Here is a 22,417-nt window from a genome sequence, read left to right on the forward strand (position 1 = left end):
TTAGTTTCCAAACCAAGTATTTCAGGAGTTATATAGGGGGGAAAAAAAAGACAAATGGGGAAGCTACTCTTCTGAGCGCTTTAAAAGCTCTGGATCTAAACCTGGGGCCACTTCATAATGGTTGCATAACAGTAACATTTCAATCATGTCAGGTATTGAAATGTTAAATAGCCTTTCTAATGTGCACAGATCAAATAATTTGAGCATATGAAATACAAGGTTGCTTTTGTCTTTTCCTTTATGTCTCCTATTTATTAAAGGAGACAGGCAAACAAGTTTAGGATATAGAAAACTGGTTCTTAATATGGTAGAATTCTATGGTATTTAGGTAATTAATTTTTTATATCGTTTAACCAAAAAAAGTGTAGATTCAATGACAAATCCATAGAAAGCAATACCATATATAATTTTTAATAACCATAAAAGCACCATTATATAGGACACTCAAAATAATATTTCACAGAACATTAGAAAGAAGCTGTTGGCCAACAAGAAATAAAGCATACATCCTATATGGTCTTACTTATCATGGTCTCCCACCAAATTAATCTGATTCTAACCTGATGAAATTTAACTTGGAATCATAAATTCAGAATTGGTATAAGAGGGACATTCCAGAGTTGTGGCAGAACTTTATTGTCTTAATGCTACATAAAACACCAAGACTGGTCATTTTCCAGCGGGCATGGCTTTGACATACCCTTGTATGATTTCTGTCTTGGGATGTTTAATTATTTGCACTCCCAAACATTTGGGCAGCCATCTGATCACACACATGTTTATTAATAGGCATAATTTTAAAAAACTGCTTAACTCTTCCTCTTAAAAATTCATGTTTTATAAAGTCAGGCTTCTTTTATTTACATGGTTAGCACAACAGCCAAAAGTTAATCAGGTTTACTCTTATTCAGTAAAGTGGTAGTTAAAACCAAGATGTGACTTTAAATAATGACACTGATTTTCCTCACCTTGTTCAGCTGTTAAGGATCTGACAGGGGCTCCTGGGTGGTTCAGTCGGTAGGGCACCCAACTCTTGATTTCAGCTCAGGTCATATCTCAGGGTCATGAGATTGAGCCCCACGGTGGGCTCCATGCTGAGCAAGGAGCATGTTAAGACACTCTCTCCCTCTCCCTCTGCCCTTCCCTGGCTCTCTCACTCTCTGTCTCTAAAAAAAAATTTTAAAAGAAGGATCCAATATTTTTAACAATGACACATCACTAGAATAAAGGAATAATTTCCCCAAGTATCTACTTTGAAGGACAATATTCCCTTAGATGTATGCTCTCTGGCATGTGCATTTTAAGGGAAAATCAGTATCATCATGACAGCCACACATCTCACATTTTGGGATACATAGATTATCAAAGTAGCAATGGCACTAATATTTTTCCTGCCTCCCACTTCTCCCCCACCTTTCCAACTTTCCTGATGAAGATGAATTTCCTGGAAAAGCAGATTACTTCAGAGAAAGTGGTACTAAAGCTTCTATATATCGAACTTAGGTGACTGCGTATGTGCATGGGTACGTTCTCAGGTTTCTGTTTCCAATTTCTGGTCTCCCTAGGGAAAGGGACTTTGTTTAATCAAGTCAGCAGAATTCCCCGCATCAGACCATGCATATAGGATCACTGTAACAAATGCTTGTTGAAGATGAGTATAATGACTTCTGCTCAAAAACTTTCAGGTCCGACTATTTACACTGGAATTAGAGCTCTGAGGAAAACCAAACAAAGAATAAATACCAAAATTTGCAGTTAAAAACTGATTTAGGAAAATTTCGATTGCAGGTAAGATAGGCCTCTAATATCCATGGTGACAGCCACCTCTTCTGTTAAAGGAGCCCTCATTTGTGAAGCCCCCAGGAGCCCTCCGGTTGGGAAACTCAGCATACGGATTCCAGTATCGTGCGCCGTTGGAAGGTGAGGCGTTATTCCTGTCCTGGTTTCTGTTCATTCTGCCAGGCTTTTCTGCATGAAGCACGCTGTGAAAGGTAACACCGTGTTCATACCGCTCCTTCATTCGGTGTATTTTTTCTCTGGGGACTCCATGAATGTTTCTTCTACGTGAGAACAAATGCAAACATTTACTTAAGGCAGCGTATTATCCAAAGGAGTTACTTGTATTTTACATAGAGATGCACTCCCTCCGATTTAACTCTCACAGAAGCCTAGTCTCCTTAAGGAGTTATCTTTCAGGCTCCACTGCTGTTTTGCATTCCACCCTGAGGCTAGCAAAGAGTAAGAGCTTCACCAAGGCTTATTCCCGGAAATCTCAATTTGGTGCCTCAAGACATAAAAGAACACTGGGAGCCCTTTTTATTATATATTTTTCTGTTAATCATGCATATCTTTATAATCAATTCATGTCAGTCCTAGACACTTCTAGATGCTAATTAAAATCTTACATTCAAGTGGGCATGAGAATCCACTGGGGATATAGCTGAAATGCAATCACCAGAGATTCTCTGAAGAAGGCCAGGCAGTGAACTAGGATTTCAACAACCCCCTCAAGCAGTCCTGATGTGGGTGGGCCACAGGCCCACTCTGGAAACGCTATCTGCTTGTAACCATAGAATGAACTAGCCTTATTCCTAAAAAGTAAATTCTGATCTCACTGATCACTTTAAATCACTGGCATTATCTAGTAACACAGATAGTGAACATCAGAACTCAAGCACTCAGTCAAGTTAGTATTACTTGGACACGTATTGCTTTATAAATTAGAAGCAGCATCTAGACCATAAATGAACCACAGACTGTTGAACAACTAAAGATCTTTATTTAGCCTAAACGCAGAAACACCACTGACATGTGCAATCCCATGCAGAGAAAAGTGCTTTCAAACGCTCATTAATGAAGAAGCATTTCAGCGGAAAGTTAAATGTGTCCTTTAAAAGGACTAAGTCCAAGCCATGGTTTAGCATTTAGCATTATATTAGAAAACTGACCCAAAACTAAAGTCTTCACATTAATAATGCCAAAGTTATCAATTTCCAAGAATTACCATTTCTGGCCTGAAAACTACCATGTCCATTTCCAGCCTGAAAAGATTCTTTTGTTCGGTCTGAAATACCTGAAAATAGCAGGATACATAATGAGGAACTAGAAAAACAAAGAAGTACCTTGCTAACTCTTGAACGTTGAATTTCCAGCGAGTGTCAGGTTCTCGGAATATAACTTCATAGTTATTTTCAAGTGCCTGATTTTTCAAAAGTACATAAAACATTGAAGACATGGTATGTATGTTTGGGAATGTTTATGCTGCCATTTCACATTTACTACAAATCCTTTCTACAATTCCTCTGTTTTTACCAGAAATCCAAGGCCTGAGTTTATCTTAACAAGTACAGTTGGTTCATTTCCATACTTAGCCACTCTCAGATTTTATTTTGGTTCCCAGTGATAAATTTTAGTCCATTTTATCTACTATGTAGGAAAAGTTTAATGGTTCTTTGTTTTGGACATTTAAAAAAAAATAGATAGCTGAACTCATTGTAAATATCCTAGTTATAGGTATGAGAAATGCATTCAGTGGCTTCTCAAAGTCCCTAATATGATTTTCATAGAGTTTCTTCTGTCAAATGCTCTGTCCCATCCCTCACACCTTGATTAGAAAGTGAGGGTCCCACAGGAACAGAGCTTATGAAAGAAAAGTGATTTTCCCATACTTTTTACAAACTCTTCCCGCCAAAAGGAACTTCCCCTCTATGCGACACAGTTTGGCTCAGTGTACTTGTGCCCCATTTTTCTCGAGTTTAGAAAATGATTACAGTTTCCATATAAACATCCAATTATTCTTTGCTTTCATAAATTGACTACTACTTTTTTAATCTCAAAATCTGAACTTCATCATTATTGTTTATTGTGTTCTAAAACACAGAATGAAAAGAGCAAAGTAAAAAGATTTCCTCTTCATTCTTGAGATGGACTCCTCTAGTTAGAGAAGGCTTCAAATATCATACATGGAAAATATCTAATTTCTGGGTCTAATAGCTGTGGATGGCTGAAAAAGATTGTACATTCCAGATAATATAAAATAAGAAAGGAGGGGTGCCTGGGTGGCTCGGTGGGTTGGGGCCTCTGTCTTCAGCTCAGGTCATGATCTCAGGGTCCTAGGATCGAGCCCCGCATCGGGCTCTCTGCTCAGCAGGAAGCCTGCTTCTCCCTTTCTCTCTGCCTGCCTCTCTGTCTACTTGTGATCTCTGTCTGTCAAATAAATAAATAAAATCTTTAAAAAAAAAAAAAAAAGAAAGGAAAATGTCCTCCCTCAAGCCACTCTCCACTAACTCTTGGTTTTGAGTCATGCCTTAATTAGACTATTCCTGTTCATTTCTCTACCAAGCGGACTCTTGGTCCACGAACTGAAGTAACCACAAAGCTGATGTTCATTCCTTCCTACATCCACCCAAGGTCCCACAGGCTGGGCCCAAGTTACCCCGATGGACATACAATTCGAGAAAAGCACACCTGTATAGAAGCTAGTTTGCCCCCAAATTAAAAAGAAGCCACAAATAGATGGGCCACGAGCCCCGTTTCAGAGATATTCCCTTGACAGTTAGCCAAGTGGGGACTGCGCGTGACAAAATGGCACTACGCAGCTGCCTTCTTCCTGCCCTGTGTGTCTCAGGATCTTTTCTCCGGTGTATATACCCCATGGGAAGTGAAACTTATTACCATAAGAGGTGAAATACGTCTGAAAAAAAAAAATCAGATATATTTCAAAATTAAAAATATGCACAGTTTTATTCATCTTACTGTTCTTTCCTATTCCGACAATAGAGAGCTGAGTTGTTATCTTTGTATATTTATATTCTAATATCCTTTACAGTGCTAACCCTCAATCTGTTCTTAAGCCCCCCAAAATAAATAAACAAATAAAAAGTGGCCCAGACTCTCCCACGGCAACACCACCCAGTACTGAAATCCCTGGCTTGCCAAAGACGGAAAAGTGTCTTATTATCATCCACCACTCGGCTAGCATAGTCCATCCAGTTTCTCTGCAAGTCTCAGAGGGCGCTCCTGTGCACGTATGTCTCCTCTTGGGAAAACAATCAAGACAGAAGAATTCGCAAGAATTGGGACCAAGGAGGATTTAAAAACGTACCCTGAGGTGATATTAGCATCTCAGCGAATTTCAGCCATCGAACAACAGAGAAACCCTAAAAGAAAACCTCTTTACCTGCACCCTGAGAGAGCTACGATTAATAAAGATGAGATCATGGCAGATCAGAAGAAGAGGAAAGAACAAATGTTGCAACTTTCTCACAAAATGTCCATAACTGAAAATTCAGAATGATGCTTCTTCCTACCATGACTGCATAGGGCTTCATTTCCCAGGCGTGGAGGTTGGTATTATCAATAATAATGGGGGATATGCCATTCCTCATTGCTTTTCTGGCTGCAACACAACGGTACATAACAGTGAACAACATGCAATGATCAGAAGGGTGAGCGTACTCCGTATTTTGTTATTTTCTTATCACAGGTGTCCTCATTACACAACTTTAGTGCCACATATTTCAGAACCCATTACCAATCCTTTTCTTTTTCCTGGAATCTAGGGAGTTTATGCTCTGACATTCTGTTTGGGGGCACAGGGGAAAATGGCAGAACTTTTGATTACGCTCCTTCTCGAAAACGTACTCATTCTGCAGCAGCTACAATCTATGTGCACAATAGGATTTCCCGGGGAATTTGGAAAGGAATTTGTCACCTCTTTTCTGGTTCCACTCATGTGCTTCCTCCAGGAAGTCGGGATTGAACTCATAGGCACCGTCTTCCCTGAAGAAATAGTCATCCGTGCTGAAAATCAGGGCCCTGGGAAAGTCGTGTTGCAATTGTCTAGAAAGTGGGGAAATAAGAGATTGCTTTATGATTATGCACAGCCATTATAGAGATTATTTCCTTCCATCGCCAACATTCAGCAGCTTGTAATTATGAGGCCACCGGGTTGCATGTTGTTGAAACTCAATTTAAGGAGAGAGATGTTTATCATCTCTAGAAGGTACCAGTCCTTCACAGGAGGCAGCCCTGCCCTTCCCCCCATCTCTCACCTGTTCCGGATCCCAGCTCCGTGGAGTTTTGGTCTCTGTAACAACCCACCTGAGACACTAGTTCTTGATGATGTATGAGAGGCGGATAAAAGGGCTGCGTGTGTGTACAACCCCTATCCAGGTAACAGTTTACATCTTATCAGTGACCTACACCAAGTGAGAATAAGCACACTGGAAGGCAAGAGGTAGAGCCAGCCTTCCCCAGGCCTTCTTAAACTACTCTCTCACACTCTCAAAATATGAAAAAGTCACAGAAAAAAAGGAAAAGGAGTGTCCCCTTTAAAACAAAGCAAAACAATAAAAAAGCTATTAAATTCTGCACAAAATCACTTCCAAGAGAAGAGATTTCCACTTAAAATCCTTATTCAGGGGCGGCTGGGTGGCTCAGTGGGTTAAAGCCTCTGCCTTCAGCTCAGGTCATGGTCTCAGGGTCCTGGGATTGAGCCCCACATCGGGCTCTCTGCTCAGTGAGGAGCCTGCTTCCCCCCTCTCTCTCTGCCTGCCTCTCTGCCTACTTGTGATCTCTCTCTCTGTGTCAAATAAATAAATAAAATACTTTTAAAAAAATAAAATAAAATCCTTATTCAGACAATTTGGGGAGAAGGTGGATATGACAGTAGGTAATAACTGGGTAAATCTCTGAGCCTCCTCTCATCTTTAGAAATGAAGGATGATTCCCCCATCCTGCTAGGTTACCACACTGATCTGATAACATGGGGAGTCACAGGTGCAGTGCCCAACGCAACGAGTGTCCGTTTCTTTCCTTCATCCCTGTGGCACCAATAAAAATTCAGCAAGCAACCAGAACATAGGACCAAACGGATATGCTCAGAACAGGGTTGCCTGGGTGGCTCAGTCGGTTAAGTGGCTGCCTTCAGTTCAAATCATGATCCCAGGGTTCTGGGATGGAGCCCCACGTCAGGCTCTCTGCTCAGCAGTGAGTCTGCTTCTCCCTCCCTCTCTCTCTCTCTGCCTGCCGCTCTGCCTACTTGTGTTCTACTTCATCTCTCTGTCAAATAAATAAATAAATATCTTTTAAAAGGGGGGTGGGAATAAAAAGGAAAAAGGAGAATGACAAGGACAGGAAATGCAAGGAGAAAGCAGAGCTGCTCAACTGTTGTACGTTTGTCCTTCTCTGGGAGGAAAAGCTCTCCTTGATCAGGACGGAGCAGGGTATGTGTAAGGCACCAGAGCCCTGATCTTACACAAGCTCCTAAATTGCTCTGAAAGGCTTGGGTTGAATTCTAGACTCTTCTCTACCCAGTCAGGTGACCTCTCTCTCTCTCTCTCTCTCTCTCTCTAAACGTTTCCCTGACCGAAAACCACAGATAAGCATCACCACCTATGAAATGGAGCTTTGAATGAGGCTCAGATGAGAGCAGATCTGAGGAAACGTTTTGCAAATGGTGAGGCATCTTGACAGTGTGAAGTACTATTATTGTATTAATAGTTATAACGCACATGATCAAATTTACCAACCCCAGGGGTAGATGTGCCACGTTGTAAAATACGATGGAGTGTGTATGTAATCTTGAAATTACTGCAAGGGAATTCGTTTGGCAGTGAGTGAAAGAGATGAAAAACCAAAATAAAGCAAACACCTCAGTGTTCAAGAAGGAGTGAACACATTCCAGAAACAGAAAACAAACTTCTCTGTCAAAATTCTTCAGCAGGCTTGATAGCATTTAAAAAGAACACAGCATTGGGGCGCCTGGGTGGCTCAGTGCGTTAAGCCTCTGCCTTCGGCTCTGGTCATGATCCCGGGGTCCTGGAATCGAGCCCCACATCAGGTTCTCTGCTCGGCGGGGCGCCTGCTTCCTCCCCTCTCTCTCTGCCTGCCTCTCTGCCTACTTGTGATCTCTCTCTGTCAAATAAATAAATTCTTAAAAAAAAAAAAGAACACAGCATAGCTGATGGGCTGAGTTGGTAAATGGAAACATTCAATGTGCATAATCTCACATCTTGATTTAAACAGGAATCTGATGGTGTCTCTCATGGCCTTGTGGAAAAATGTAGACGAGAAGATGGTGTATTTTAATACCCAGAGAATATTAGATAATTATCCAACTCATTAAACATTTACTGAGCATTTAATATATGCCAAGTACAGGGTGAAGCGTTAAGGTACCAAAAGAAAACAAAGTAGCTGCTTTCAAGGAATTCACAGCCTAGCCAAGGAGCCAGACACAGACGACCTCACAGTCAGTGTAAAGAGCTGTACAGATGAAGGACAAGAGAACTTGGAGTCAGGAACAAGTTCAGATAGCGAAACATTAAAAGGCGACCCCAGTGGACTTGGATCCCGAGACACGAGAAAATTCCGCCGCTGGAGAAGGGGGTTAAAAGCAAGAGCAGTAAAGCTCAGGCTTCAGGGCCTGTTACGAGAACGGAGCTCTAGGGGAAAAATAAGAGCAAGTTAAAAGGGGCAAATCATATTTGCAGCGGTTTTCCATTCGGAGTGCTACACAATGTAAGAGAGATTTGCTAAGCTGGACTAGGTCCAGAAAAGAGTGACCAGGTCAGTGTAAGATCTAAAAACCATGGAAACCACGTCAGATGAGAAGAGATCATCAAAGGGATGTGGGGTGCTTAAAGTGGGGACAGATGATCAGAGTGATTCCTGATAGGGCTCCCAGCTCAAGAAGCCTGTTGGTGGAAAGGTAATGACCTGAGTTCACGGATCAGCAGTTTGGGTTGGGCTCATGGGGGCAGTTCTGCCTGTCTTGCCTGGGACCATTCACACAGCCACAGTCTTCTGACAATGGACATGCTGAGTGTTCTCCGTGGGCCTCATCCGTTCACGTGTGGCTGCCTTTTCGGCCCGCGTGGTCTCCCGACCTCAGGGAGGTTAACCCAGGCCTCTTCACACCCCCAGCCATTCAGAGGGCAGGAGTGCAAGCAGTTAGGCTTCGGCCACGTTCTGCTGCTCAAAGCAAGGTGCTGTGGGGGCCCCCAGTGAAAGGGGAGGGAACTAAACCACGGGAGAGGTGGCAAGGAAAGGCGGCCACTTAGACTCTACCACGGATGCAGAGAGTGACACAAAAAAAAAGTATGAAGGAGGTTTGATGAAACCAGTTTTCCTCATTTGCATGTAGGTCTTTTATTTGACTTTAAAGATACTCAAGCTGAAAAGCCCAAATTAAGTCCAAATTTTAACCTCCAAGGCAAACAGTGATTATGACAACACCTTAGAAAAAAATCTAAAGCAGCACTGAGAGGAGCCTGGGCGGCGCCGCGGATTATGCAACTGACTCCTGATTTCAGCTCAGGTCACGCAGTCAGGGTCATGAGACTGGGCTCAGTGCTGAGCTGGCTTGAGTCTCTCTCCCTCTGCCCCCTGTCTGCACACACACACACACACACACACACACACACACACACGCTCTCTCTCTCTCTCTCGCTCTCTCAAATAAATGAATCTTTAAAAGCAGCCCTAAGTCCGTGTGTATTTTATATTTGTGGCTATTTTACAGTTCCTAAATTATTTTCATTAATGTTACCTAGTCTAAATAATGAAAGCTGCATTCAGAAGTTCAATAACAGTGCATAACTTATTTTCCTTATCTTTGTATATATACTATGTTAAGCAAAGTTATGGATATTGGTTCCAAGAGTTTTGTTTTGTTTTTGTTTTTCTTTTTGGTTCCAGATTTGCTACCCTTCTAAATCTGGTTTCGTTTGTTTTCTTATTAAGTATGCCATTCATAGGTTTCATTGTGGTCTTTTACCATTTTCAGGGTTGAATTTTTCTTCTCATGTACATAGTCTGGTCTACTTTCGTTTTCCTCTTTAAGGCTTATATTATCTATTGGAAGTTAAGATTCTCACTCTCTAATGTTTCCTTTTAAAAAGCTTTAAGACATGAATGTCCAATTCACATTTTATTTCAATACTATTCCAGAAAACAAAACACACACACACACACACATACACACACACACACACAAGACAAACTACTGCCCTGGATTGTAAAATTCTGCCTTAGAGTAAAAGTTACATTGTTCAGGGCCCCCATGGGGCTAGACCACTGCTCATCATTTCCTGAGAGATATATGACTATAGTCTCACTGGTCCTCCTAACCAACAGGCAGGCAAAAATATGAGCGTTTTCACCTTTACAGCTCTCACAGAAGCTGGGGAGGCTGGAGGGGGGAGTGGGAGATTTGTCTGTGTGATCTTCCTGAATGATCATTCCTTTCAAAACCTTGTTTTTACCTTCAGCTGAATGTCAAATTAGCACTGGCAGGTACAGTAGCATCTGAAATCTGCAGGACAATAAAAGCTCTCCTAGCTACACAAAGAACTGATGAAACAGACAAATCTTGAATTTCTCAAACATAGGTGGAAGCAATAAATACCATTCCATTGGCTTCAGAAGTGATGAGGACAGTGCATCAGCTCTAGCTTTCTTTATGGTCAGGAGCCTCATGCATCGGGTAAATGAAGAGAATGAAAATAAGAGAAAAGGAAAAAATGGAAAGACATTACTTCCACGTAACTTTCACTTCCACAGCTCCCTCCGCAACTCACTGAAAATCACTGCTATGAGAGAAATTCGGGTACTAATCTTGATTTCAAACTTCTCACTCTTCTGTGTAATTTTTTGCTTAATAACAAATACCCATGAGAACATATTTAGCTATCTATTGGTCACTCACTCGCTGACAAATCCAACGTTACTATGTAATTGTGAGTTGCACCCTCAACTTTTCTGTGGAAGTCTCCCAACATGCAAAAGTAGACAGGGTAATACAATCAGACAGACTAATACAATCACTTCCTGCGGACCCATGACCCAGGTTCAACAATCATCACAGCAAGGGCACTTGGGTGGCTCAGTCAGTAAAGCATCTGACTCTTGATTTTGGCTCAGGTCATGACCTCAGGGTTGTGAGATCGAGATCCGCAGACAGCTCTGAGCTAGGGGTGGAGCCTACATAAGATTCTCTCTCTCTCCCTCTGCTTCTGCCCCGCCCTCCTGCACATGTGCTCACTCTCTCAAAAAAACAAACAAAAAAAACACACAATTATCACAGCTAACCTCATTTCACCTGCTTCATACTTCATTTCACCAAACATCCCGTCAGTGTTCAGATTTCCCTGATTCTCTCATAAATATGTCCCTAGGGTTGATTTTTGGAAGCGAGAGCCAACAAGATCCACACATTGTACCTGGATGCCATATCCCTTATGTCTCATGTATTCTACTTTTCTTTATCCTTTTTATTTCCACCTGAACTTTTGCCCTGTAAACTTTCCTATTTAGGTGTTCAAACCCTTAGAAATGAGTCAAAATAATTCGATCAACATTGTTTGCCCTTCATCTCCAGTCACCATTTGTCAGCAATTGGCCTCATTTATTTTCTCTTTCACATGCGAATGGTTGATGAATCATTCAAAAATTAACTTGCAGACATTGTGACACTTTGCTCCTAAACTCCTTGTCAAGTATCTCCTATGGACAAGGACATTCTCCTGCATAACTGCAATAACACGAATTTTATCATAGCTAATGTTAATAGAATTTTTTTAATTAAAAATTTTTAAATTTCCCTTATGGTCCCAATAGTGCCTTTCATAGGTTCAATACTGCATCTGGTTTTATATCTCTTTGGTGTATTTTATTTATTTTTTTAAAATTTATTTATTTGTCAGAGAGAGAGCACAAACAGAGGGAGCGGCAGACTGAGGGAGAAGCAGGCTCTCCACTGAGCAAGGAGCCAGATGTGGGACTCGATTCCAGGACCCTGGGATCATGACCTGAGCCGAAGGCAGATGCTTAACTGACTGAGCCACCCAGGCACCCCTCTTCGGTGTCTTTTAATCTACAATTGTCCTCTTGCCCTCTTTGGTTTCCCTTTTTGAAGAGTTCTGGTCAGTTGGCTTTAGAACACCCTCCATTCTGAGTTTTTCTGATGGTTTCCTCAGGACTAGATACATTTTTGGAAGGCAAGTACAGAGGTAATGTTTGTATACTTCCATTTGCACATAATAACAGTCTGTGCTGTCATGTTCAGTGTGGTCACTTGGCTAAAAGGTGGTATCTACCAGCTCTCTCCTCTGTAAAGGAACATTGCTTCCCTTGTAATATTAGGTAACATCAGGGCAGGAGGGCTGGGATGGGGGGTGGGTGGTGACACTGTGAGACCCCATGTAATGATCCTGTTGTCCACCAAACTTTCCCTCAATGATCTTTACTGTCATTGCCAACCATTACCTAAATCAACTATTACATTAAGAACTGCAGAATGTTGCTTTTCCTCATTATGTAATTTCTTCTATATTTACTTCATGGCATTGTCTTGTGAAGAGGAGTTTTCTTTCCCCTTCCCTTTTAATAATCTTTAACATCCTTATTCTTTATGATGTTCAGGTTGTCCCATATTTGGCCAGTAGGTATCCCTTCAAGCTGGCTCCTGTGTCTTTGTCTACACATTTTCCTTTCTAATTAGCAAAGAAATATATATTCACTGCAAAATATTTTTAAATAGAAGACTACAAAAAGGGGGAGGTTCCCATATTCCCCCATCTAAAAATAATTATTATCATTCTGATCTTTCCAGGAAATAGAAAGATAGGTAGGTGAGTAGATAGGTAGGTAGGTAGATAGAATTTCTTTTTTATCTGAGGTTTTGTTACATAAAAACAGAAGCATAATATAAAGTATACCAAGTTTTCATCAAATTTATTTCCAAAGCAATTTTCTCCTACCTCATGAAATATCTTGCTATGACATTATTTTTAATGAATATGACATAAATATTCACTTGGATGTATCATAATTTACTTTTCCAATGCCCTGTAGTTAAGCTTTACATTGTACCAACTTTTTTGATTATCAGCAAGATTATTTTACATGTACTGATCATTTAGAGATACTCTTTTATGGACTGCATTTTCATATCCTTTGTTAATAAACGTTTCCTCCTTCTTACTGAATACATAGATTTCTTTTTAATTTTGTTTATGATAAACTCTAACATAAAAGTCTAAACTTTCAGAAATTTTTCTAGTCACATGTATCCATCTTTTACTTTCTATTTTCTTCCTCTGATGATACATTTACAAGTCTTTCCCACCCCAGGTTTATGTAAATATTCATCTTTGTTCTATTACATTGTACTCCCCAATCCATCTAAAATTTTATTTTGGTATGCTGTATTGGCTAAGGATCTAACTGGATTTTTTTTCCACATGGAAACCTGGTTACCCCAAGCCTATTAACAGAATACTTTGTCAATTCCCCATTGCTTCAAAACACTTTTTTTTTTAATGTACTAAATGACAACAAATAACTAGGTTGGTTATTGGACTTGGTGTTTTGTTCCACTAAGCTTGCCATATAAATTCTTCATTATCTTCTTTTCCCATATTTTCTCATTTTTTAAATTATAACCAGTAGTTATGAACTTTCCTTTATATAATTTATACTTTTATTTTCTTATCTTGCTGAAGAGACATTTCTGACTGATACCATGTAAAATGATTTAAGTAGGGTCTATGCTCAACATGAGGCTTGAACTCACGACCCTGAAATCAAGAGTCACATGTTCTATGGACTAGGCCAGCCAGGTGCCCCAAGGATAGCCTATTCTAGATGTCTTTGATTCTTCTTCTGGTGGGCTAAATTTGATTGTTGTAATAAATTTTCTTTTCAATACTGCTAAGCACTACACAAGGGATTTTGCATGTAATATCTCTCCTTAATCTTTATAACAATCTTATGAAGTAAATAATATTTTCTCTAGTTTTTAAAGAAACTAAACCTTCATGAGGTTAAATAATTGGCCCAGGTTTACACAGATTGGATGCTGTGCTGCCTGAATTTTACCTCAGATCTACACAGAGTCAGGATACATGGGTGTTATATACTTTGAGAGCTCTTGTGTGTCTGAGAAAGACCTTCAGTTGTCTTCACACGTTAACAGTTTGGCTGAATGAGAACTAGTGGATTATAGTCCTTTCCCACAGATGTTTATAATTCATATATGTTCCAGTTAGACATGGGTTTGGTTGCATTTAGCAAAAAACTCAGGTAACCGTGTCTTTTAAAAATGTATATATTACATATAAAAAATACAGAGATATCACATGGACCCAGGTCAATTCTTAGCACGAGGCTTCCATTCCTTCCTGCCTCCATTCAGTGCCTTCTAGTGGGTACAGAATGCCACTGCAGCTCCAGCTTTCACATCCATATTCTGCATGGTGGAAAGAGGCAAGAGAGCCTTGAAAATGTAGTTTTCTAGTTGGCACGTTGCCACACCTAACAAAAAGGAATGAAGGAAGCTGGGGTAGTTAATTAATGGTTTTGCAGCAGTCTTACCAGTATATGTCTAAGTACTGAGTTTATCTTTTTAAATCACTTTTGTTTAGGTCTTCAACTCAGAAATATGGGCTATTCTCTTTGTAATCATTGCTTTGGTTATATTTACTATGGTTTTATTTGATTATATTTATTATCACATTTGTCATCTACATTACACTCTGATTTTCTGTATTGTGATTCTATTCTTCTCTATTTCTATTGGATTTTTAAAGTCCAATACTTTCTTTGGATTCTTTTTTAAAAATAGATCTTATTACCTCCTTTTCAAATCTTTTCTGCTTCTTAGCCAACTCCCCTCATATTTAAGACTCCTTATTATTATGATTTTTTTAATCTGATAGCACGGAGAGGAATTTTCAAGAAAAAAACTTTAAATACACAGAAAAGGAAAAATAATATAACAAATATCTGTATACCTACCATCTGGAGCTATAATTGTTAACATTTTCTCATATTTGTTTTGTTGACTTAACATTCAACTAACATCCTGCCCTTAACTCTGGCGTTCCCAACACCTTTACTATACTTCTCTTTTCCCTTTTCCAGAGCACTTATCCCTTCTAACATATAATTTCTTTGTACTTTACATCTGCTTCCCTACCTCTGGCGTATGAGATCCATGAGGGCAGGATCTTTGTTTTGTTCACTTACTATTCTCAAGTACCTAGAAGACTGCCTGGAATATAGTAGACACTCAATAAATATTTGTTGAATGAATAAATGAAGGAAAATTATATTTTTATATAAATCCATGTTTATATATAGACTTAGTCCATTCCTTTTAATCGCTATATGTAGTACTCCATTATCAGCATATATAGCTAATATTTATTAAGTGCTTACTATGTTCCAGCACTTTCCTAATGGCCTTCCATTTTTCATACAATGCTCAAATGGACCTATGAGATAAGTACTGTTAGTAACCCCTGTGATACAGATGAAGAAATTAAGACTCACTTCAGTTCTAATGAAACACAGACCAAAAGTGAAGAGATAGAAAAAGATATTCCATGCCAATGGAAAAGAAAGTTGGAATAGCAATAATCATATCTGACAAAAAACAACTTTAAAACAAAGACTGGGGACACATGGGTGGCTCAGTCTGTTGAGCATCCTACTTTGATTTCAGCTCAGGTCATGATCTCAGGTTCATGGGATCAAACCCCATGTTGGGCTCTGCACTCAGCACAGAGTCTGCTTGTCCCTCTTCCTCTGCTTCTCCCCTACCCCGACTCGTGCTTGTTCTCTCTCTTAAATAAATAAATAAAATCGTTAAACAAACAAAGACTATAACAAAAGACAAAGACAAAGACACTATATACTGATAAAGGGGTCAATGCAAGAAGAGGATAGAACATTCATAAATATTTATGCACTCAACATAGGAGCACCTAAACAGATGAAGCAAATATTTATAGACAAAAAGGGGAAAATTGGCAGTAATACAATAATACTGGGGACTTTAATATGCCACTTTCATCAATGAATAGATCTTTTTGCAGAAAATCAATAAGGAAACATTGACTTTAAACAACACATTAGACCTAATGGGCTTAATATACAGAACGTTTCATCCAAAAACTGCAGAATATACATTCTCTTCAAGTGCACATGGAACACTGTTACCCATAAATTATATGTTAGGCCATAAAACAAGTCTCAATAAATTCAAGAAGACTTAAGTCATATCAAGCATCTTTTTTGATAACAATGGTATGAAGCTAGATATCAATTAAGAGAAGAAAACTGAAAAAAAATGCAAACATTTGAAGACTAAACAACAAGCTACTAAACAACCATTGTGTCAATGAACACATCAAAAAGAAAATAAAACAATACTTTGAGACAAATTAAAACAGAAACACAGCTTTCCAAATCTATGGAGTATAGCAATAGCTGTTCTAAGAGGGATGTTCATATTGATACACACCTACTTCAAGAAATAAGAAAATCCCAAATAACAATCTAACTTTTGGAGGAGACAAGATGGCAGGGAAGTAGGAGGAAGTGCCGTTTCAACTGTACCCTAAAGTGAGCTGATTACCTACCAAAGAACTCCAATCACCCATGAAATCAGCCTGAGATTAGAATTATACATGTCTGGATCTCTACAGGGGCAGAAGACGCCAGTGGGCAGGTAAAGCAGAGTGGGAACGTCAGACTGATATCAGAAGATAAACAATCTAACTTTTTAATTCTTTTTTTAAAAAGAACTAAAAAAGAAAAAAAAATAGGGCCCAAAGGTAGTAGAAGGAAGGAAATAATAAAGATCAGAGCAGAAATAAATGAAATAGAGACTAAAAAAAGGACAATAGAAAAGATCAATGAAACTAATAGCTAGGTTTTCTTTTTAAAGATAGACAAAAATCAATAAACTTCATGAAGAGAAAAAGATTTAACAAGGAAAAAAGACACAGGACCCAAATAAATAAAATAAGAAACTAAAGAGAAGTTGCAACTGACATCACATAAATACAAAGAATTATAAGAGACTACCACAAACAACTATATACCAACAAATTGGAAAACCTAGGAGAAATGGACAAATTCCTAGAAACACACAACCTTCCAAGACTGAATCATGAAAAAAATAGAAACTCAAAATAGACCAATTGCAAGTAATGAAACTGAATCAGTAATTTTAAAACTCCCAAAAAACAAAAGTCCAGGACTAGAGAGCTTCACAGGTGAATTTTACTAAACATTTAAAGTAGAGTTCATCGCTATCCTTCTCAAACTATTCCAAAAAATTGAAGAGGAAGTAACAATTCCAAACTCATTTCATGAGGCCAGCATTACCCTGATACTAAAATCAGACAAAGACACCACAAAAGAAAGAAGATTTTGGGCCAATATCCTTGATGAACATAGATGCAAAGATCCTCAAAAAATGTTAGCAAACCAAATTCACCACTATATTAAAAGGATCATACACCATGTTCAAATGGGATATATTCCAGGGATGCAAGGATGGTACACCATTTGCAAATCAATCAATGTGATACACCACATTAACAAAACAAAGGATAAAAATCACATGAACATTCTGGCATGAGCACTGGGTGTTATACTTTAATGAATCATTGAACACTACATCAAAAACTATGTACTATACAGTGGCGAACTGAACATAACACAAGAATCATATGAATGTCTAAATAGTTGCAGAAAAAGCACTTGGCAAAAATCAACTTCCATTTTTATCCTCCTGGCCACTAGACACCACGATAGGTAGCCTGTGTGGACCAATCGAGGTCCTTTAGGTATTTGTCTGAGCAGCCCTCCTTAAAGTCCTAGCCACGAAGCCAAGAACTCAGCTGGAAGTATAAGCCTGGTATGTGGGTCCTGAAAGGAGATCATGTTGTGGGACTGTCCAGGCCCAAGGTGGGGTTGGGGGAGGTGGCAGGGAGAGCCTGCAGCAGGAGTGGTGGCCCTTATCTCACTCCAGTGCTCACTCCAGTTATTGTCCTGGGTCATTCTTTCAACATTTATAATTAAAAACTCCCAACAAAACTCCCTGGTTTTGGAAGGAATGTACCTCAACATGATAAAAGCCACATATGACAAATCCATAGCTAACATCATGCTCAATGGTGAAAAACTAAAAGCTTTTCCTCTAGGATGAGGAACAAAATAAGGATGCCCACTCTTGCCATGTTTATGCAACATAGTACTGGAACCCCTAGCTATAGTAATCTGATAAGAAAAAGAAATAAAGGCTTAATTCAAATTGGTAAGGAAGAAGTAAAACTGTCACTATTTGCAGATGACTTGATGCTATATATAGAAAACTCTAAAGACCATCAAAAAAACTATTAGAACTAATAAATGAATTCAGTAAAGTTCCAGAATACAAAAGCAACATACAGAAATTGGTTGCATTTCTATATAGTAATAATGATCAGAAAGAGAAATGAAGAAAACAATCTAATTTAAACTGCATCAAAATAAAATAAGAGAAAAGACAAGACAAGACCTAGGGATAAATTTAACAGTAGGTTAAAGACCTGCTGTGAAAACTGCAAGAAGATTTTATTGAAAAAAGCAATTGAGGACAACAAAAATAAATTGACAGATATAATATGATCATGGATTGGAAGAATTAATATTATCAAAATGTCTATATTACCCAAAGCAATCTTCAGAGTCAATGCAATCCTCATCAAAATATCAACAGTATTTTTCACAAAACTAGAATAAATAATACCAAAATTTCTATGGAACAACAAAACACCCCAAATAGCCAAAGCAATCTTCAGAAAGAAAAACAATCCTGGAGGTAATATGATCTTGGATTTCAAACTACACTACAAAGCTATAGTTATCAAGATAGTATAGTCGTGGCACAAAACAGACACATCAATGAAACAGAATAAAGAGCCCAGAAATAAACCTACATTTATATCATCAATCTAAACAAAGGAGTCTAGATAAAAAATAGGGAAAAGAGAGTCTTTTCAATAAATGGTGCTGGGAAAACTGGAAAGCCATATGTAAAAGAATGAAACTGGGCCACTTTTTTTAAAACTGATATAATGCATATTTTTTAATTTTTATTTTTTTAATTTCTTTTGTGTTCCAGAATTCATTGTTTATGCACCACACTGAGTGCTCCATGCAATACATGCCCTCCTTAATACCCACCACCAAGCTCACCCAACCTCCCACCCCCTTCCCCTCCAAAACCTCAGTTTGTTTCTCAGAGTCCACAGTCTCCCATGGTTCATCTCCCCCTCCAATTTCCCCCAACTCACTTCTCTCCATCTCCTCACGTCCTCCATGTTATTCCTTATGCTCCCCAAGTAAGTGAAACCATATGATAATTGACTCTCTCTATTTGACTTATTTCACTCAGCATAATCTCTTCCAGTCCCATCCATGTTGATACAAAAGTTGGGTATTCATCCCTCCTGATGGAGGCATAATACTCCATAGTATATGTGGACCATATCTTCCTTATCCATTTGTCTGCTAAAGGGCATCTTGGTTCTTTCCACAGTTTGGCGACTGTGGCCATTGCTGCTATGAACATTGGGGTAGAGATGGCCCTTCTTTTCACTACATCTGTATCTTTGGGGTAAATACCCAGTAGGGCAATTGCAGGGCCATAGGGAAGCTCTATTTTTAATTTCTTAAGGAATCTCCACACTGTTTTCCAAAGTGGCTGCACCAACTTGCATTCCCACCAACAGTGTAAGAGGGTTCCCCTTTCTCCACATCCTCACCAACACATGTTGTTTACTGTCTTGTTAATTTTGGCCATTCTAACTGTCCCCTAAAGTGAGCTGATTATCTTACCAAAACACTCTGAACACCCATGGAATCAGCCCGAGAGGTAGGATTATACACTTCTGGATCTTTACCGGGGCAGAAGACGCCAATAGACAGGTAAAGCAGAGTGGGAACGTCAGACTGGGCCACTTTCTTACACCATACACAAAATGAACTCAAAATAGATTAAAGACCTGATTGTAACACTGAAACCATAAAACTCCTAAAAGAAAATAATAGGTAATGAGCTCTTTGCTATCACTCCTAGTAATATTTTTTTGGACCAGTCTCTTTACACAAGAGCAACAAAAGCTAGAACAAACAAATGGAATGACATCAAACTAAAAAGCTTTTGCACAATGAAGGAAACCATAAACAAAATAAGAAGGCAACCTACTGAATGGGAGGTTATTTGCAAGCCATACATCCAGTAAAGGATTAATATTCAAAATATATAATATAAATTCAATTTAATATAAAAATACAATTTAATATAAATACACAATTTAATATAAAAAATCCAATTTAAAAATAGGCAGAAGGGAAGGAGCAAGATGGCAGAAGAGTAGGAGACCTAAGTACCATCAAGTCCCAGGAGTTCAGCTAAATAGTTATCAAACCATTCCAAACACCTACAAACTCAACAGGAGATCAAAGAGAAGAAGAGCAGCAACTCTATGAACGGAAAAGTGACCACTTTCTGGTAGGAGGACATGAGAGAAGTGAATCCAAGGCAATATATGGGAAGAGAGACTGTGGGGGGAGGGGCCAGCTCCCAGCAAGCAGTAGAGCCACAGAGCACAAAATAGGAACTTTTAGAAGTCTGTTCCGATGACAGAGGTCGCTCCAGAGGCTAAGCAGGAGGTGGAGCCCTCGTGGGGACAGTGTGATCTCAGGACCCGTGGGGTCACATAAAGACCTGGGATGCCTGAGTGTGGCAGAGCTGCCAGGTATCAGAGCAGGAAAGTTGGCAGCAGAGACTGAGCCTAGGAGTAGGCTCTCAGCTTGGGGTTACCTTAAACCGTGATCCGAGGCACAGTCAGGCCACTGCTCTTCGAGCAGGGACCTCGCAAGTGACAGATCCAGGGAAACTCCCTCCTTCATCCTCCGGGAGAAGCAGGATGACAGCATGCTGCAGGAATCTGCTGGGTTTGGAGACTCCAAATGGGGCCATTTGACGGAGATAGAAATGCTCCATCACAGGCTGGGTGAACTCAGAGAGCTGCCAGAGACCAGAGAGATGGGAGGGATTCACTGCTTTTCTCTGAGGGCACACTGAGGAGTGGGGTCCTGAGCTCTCAGCTCCTCTGGGGCCAGAGACTGGGAGGCTGCCATTTTCATTCTCGTCCTTCAAAGCAGTATGGAAAGCGTTCAGGGAACAAAAGCTACCAAACATGAACCCAAGCAGATTACTTAGCCTGGCCCCTGGCAAGGGTGGTGCAATTCCCCCCCAGGCAAAGACATTTGAGAATCACTGCAATGGGCCCCTGCCCCAGAAGATCAGCAAGAACATCCAGCCAAGACCAAGCTCACCAATCAGTGAGAACTGCAAAACTTCAGAGCTACAAGAATACAGCACATAGAATTTGTGGCTTTTTCCCCATGATTCTTTAGTCTTTCAAAGTTAAATTTTTTTAATTTTATTTTTTAATCTATTTTTAAATTTTTCTTCTTTCCTATTTTAACTTTATTTTTAACTATTTTAACTTATCAATACCTTTTTAAAGATCTTTTTTCCTTTTCATTGTTATAGTCATAGTCTATCCCTTCATTGTATTTAACCTTATTTTTTGTATACATACTGGATTTTCTTTCTTTAAAATTTTGGGATACAGTTTCTTCTAACAGACCAAATATACCCTAAACCTAGCACATGACTTTGTTCTAGTCTCCAGCCTTATCACATTCTTTCCTTTTTTTTAAAGCAACTTCTTATCACTTCCTTTTTTAGAACCTTTTTTAATTTTCATCTTTACAATCATATTCCATCCCTTCATCTTGTTTACCCTTATTTTGTATACATATGTTTTTCTTTCTTTAAAATTTTGGGAGGCAGTTTCTTCTAAAAGACCAAAATACACCCAAAACCAAGTGTGTGACCCATTATATTCACCAGTCTAACATATATAATTTTTCCCCCTCCTTTCTTCCCCGGTTTTGGGTCTCCTCCAGTTTGGTTAGTGTATGGTTTCCTGGGGTCGTTGCTATCCTTTTAGTATTTTGTTCTCTCACTCATCTATTCTTATCTGGATAAAATGACAAGGCGGAAAAACTCACCTCAATTAAAAAAAAAAAAAAAGTAAGCGGCAGTACCAACATCTAGGGACCTAATTAATACGGACATTAGTAAGATGTCAGAACTAGAGTTCAGAATGATGATTACTAAGGTGCTAGCTGGGCTCAAAAAAAGCATGGAGGATACTAGAGAATCACTTTCTGGAGAAATAAAATCCCTTTCTGGAGATATAAAAGAACTAAAACTAACCAAGTTGGAATAAAAAATAGCTATTAATGAGGTGCAATAAAAAGTGGAGGCTCTTACTGCTAGGATAAATGAGGCAGAAGAGAGAATTAGTGATATAGAAGACCAAATAATGGAGAATAAAGAAGCTGAGAAAAAGAGAGACAACTACTGGACCACAAGGGGAGAATTTGAGAGATAAGTGATACCATAAGATGAAACAATATTAGAATAATTGGGATCCCAGAAGAAGAAAGAGAGAGAGGGACAGAAGGTATATTGGAGAAAATTATAGCAGAGAAT

General features: G+C 39.2%; 1 protein-coding gene across 6 annotated transcripts in view; it reads right to left on the reverse strand.

Moving 5' to 3' along the window:
* Positions 1–1,129: 1,129 nt before the first annotated feature.
* Positions 1,130–22,417, reverse strand: part of LOC111158585 (NEDD4 binding protein 2 like 1) — a 34,008-nt gene continuing 12,720 nt past the window's right edge. Inside the window, exons 2-5 of one of the 6 annotated variants that reach the window (XM_022520710.1) lie at positions 5,714–5,841; positions 5,310–5,398; positions 3,005–3,073; positions 1,130–2,060 (exon numbers count right to left, since the gene is read on the reverse strand). In XM_022520710.1, the coding sequence (XP_022376418.1) occupies positions 2,004–2,060; positions 3,005–3,073; positions 5,310–5,398; positions 5,714–5,841 (343 nt within the window). In that variant the 3' untranslated portion in view covers positions 1,130–2,003. Of the gene's footprint in view, positions 2,061–3,004; positions 3,200–5,309; positions 5,399–5,713; positions 5,842–22,417 lie in introns of all 6 variants that reach the window. The other 5 variants (XM_022520708.1, XM_022520709.1, XM_022520712.1 and 2 more) reach the window with 5 other exon arrangements.

Source organism: Enhydra lutris, unplaced genomic scaffold (assembly GCF_002288905.1).
Source record: "Enhydra lutris kenyoni isolate GAN:26980312 unplaced genomic scaffold, ASM228890v2 scaffoldscaffold60, whole genome shotgun sequence".
In the NCBI taxonomy this organism is placed as follows: domain Eukaryota; kingdom Metazoa; phylum Chordata; class Mammalia; order Carnivora; family Mustelidae; genus Enhydra; species Enhydra lutris.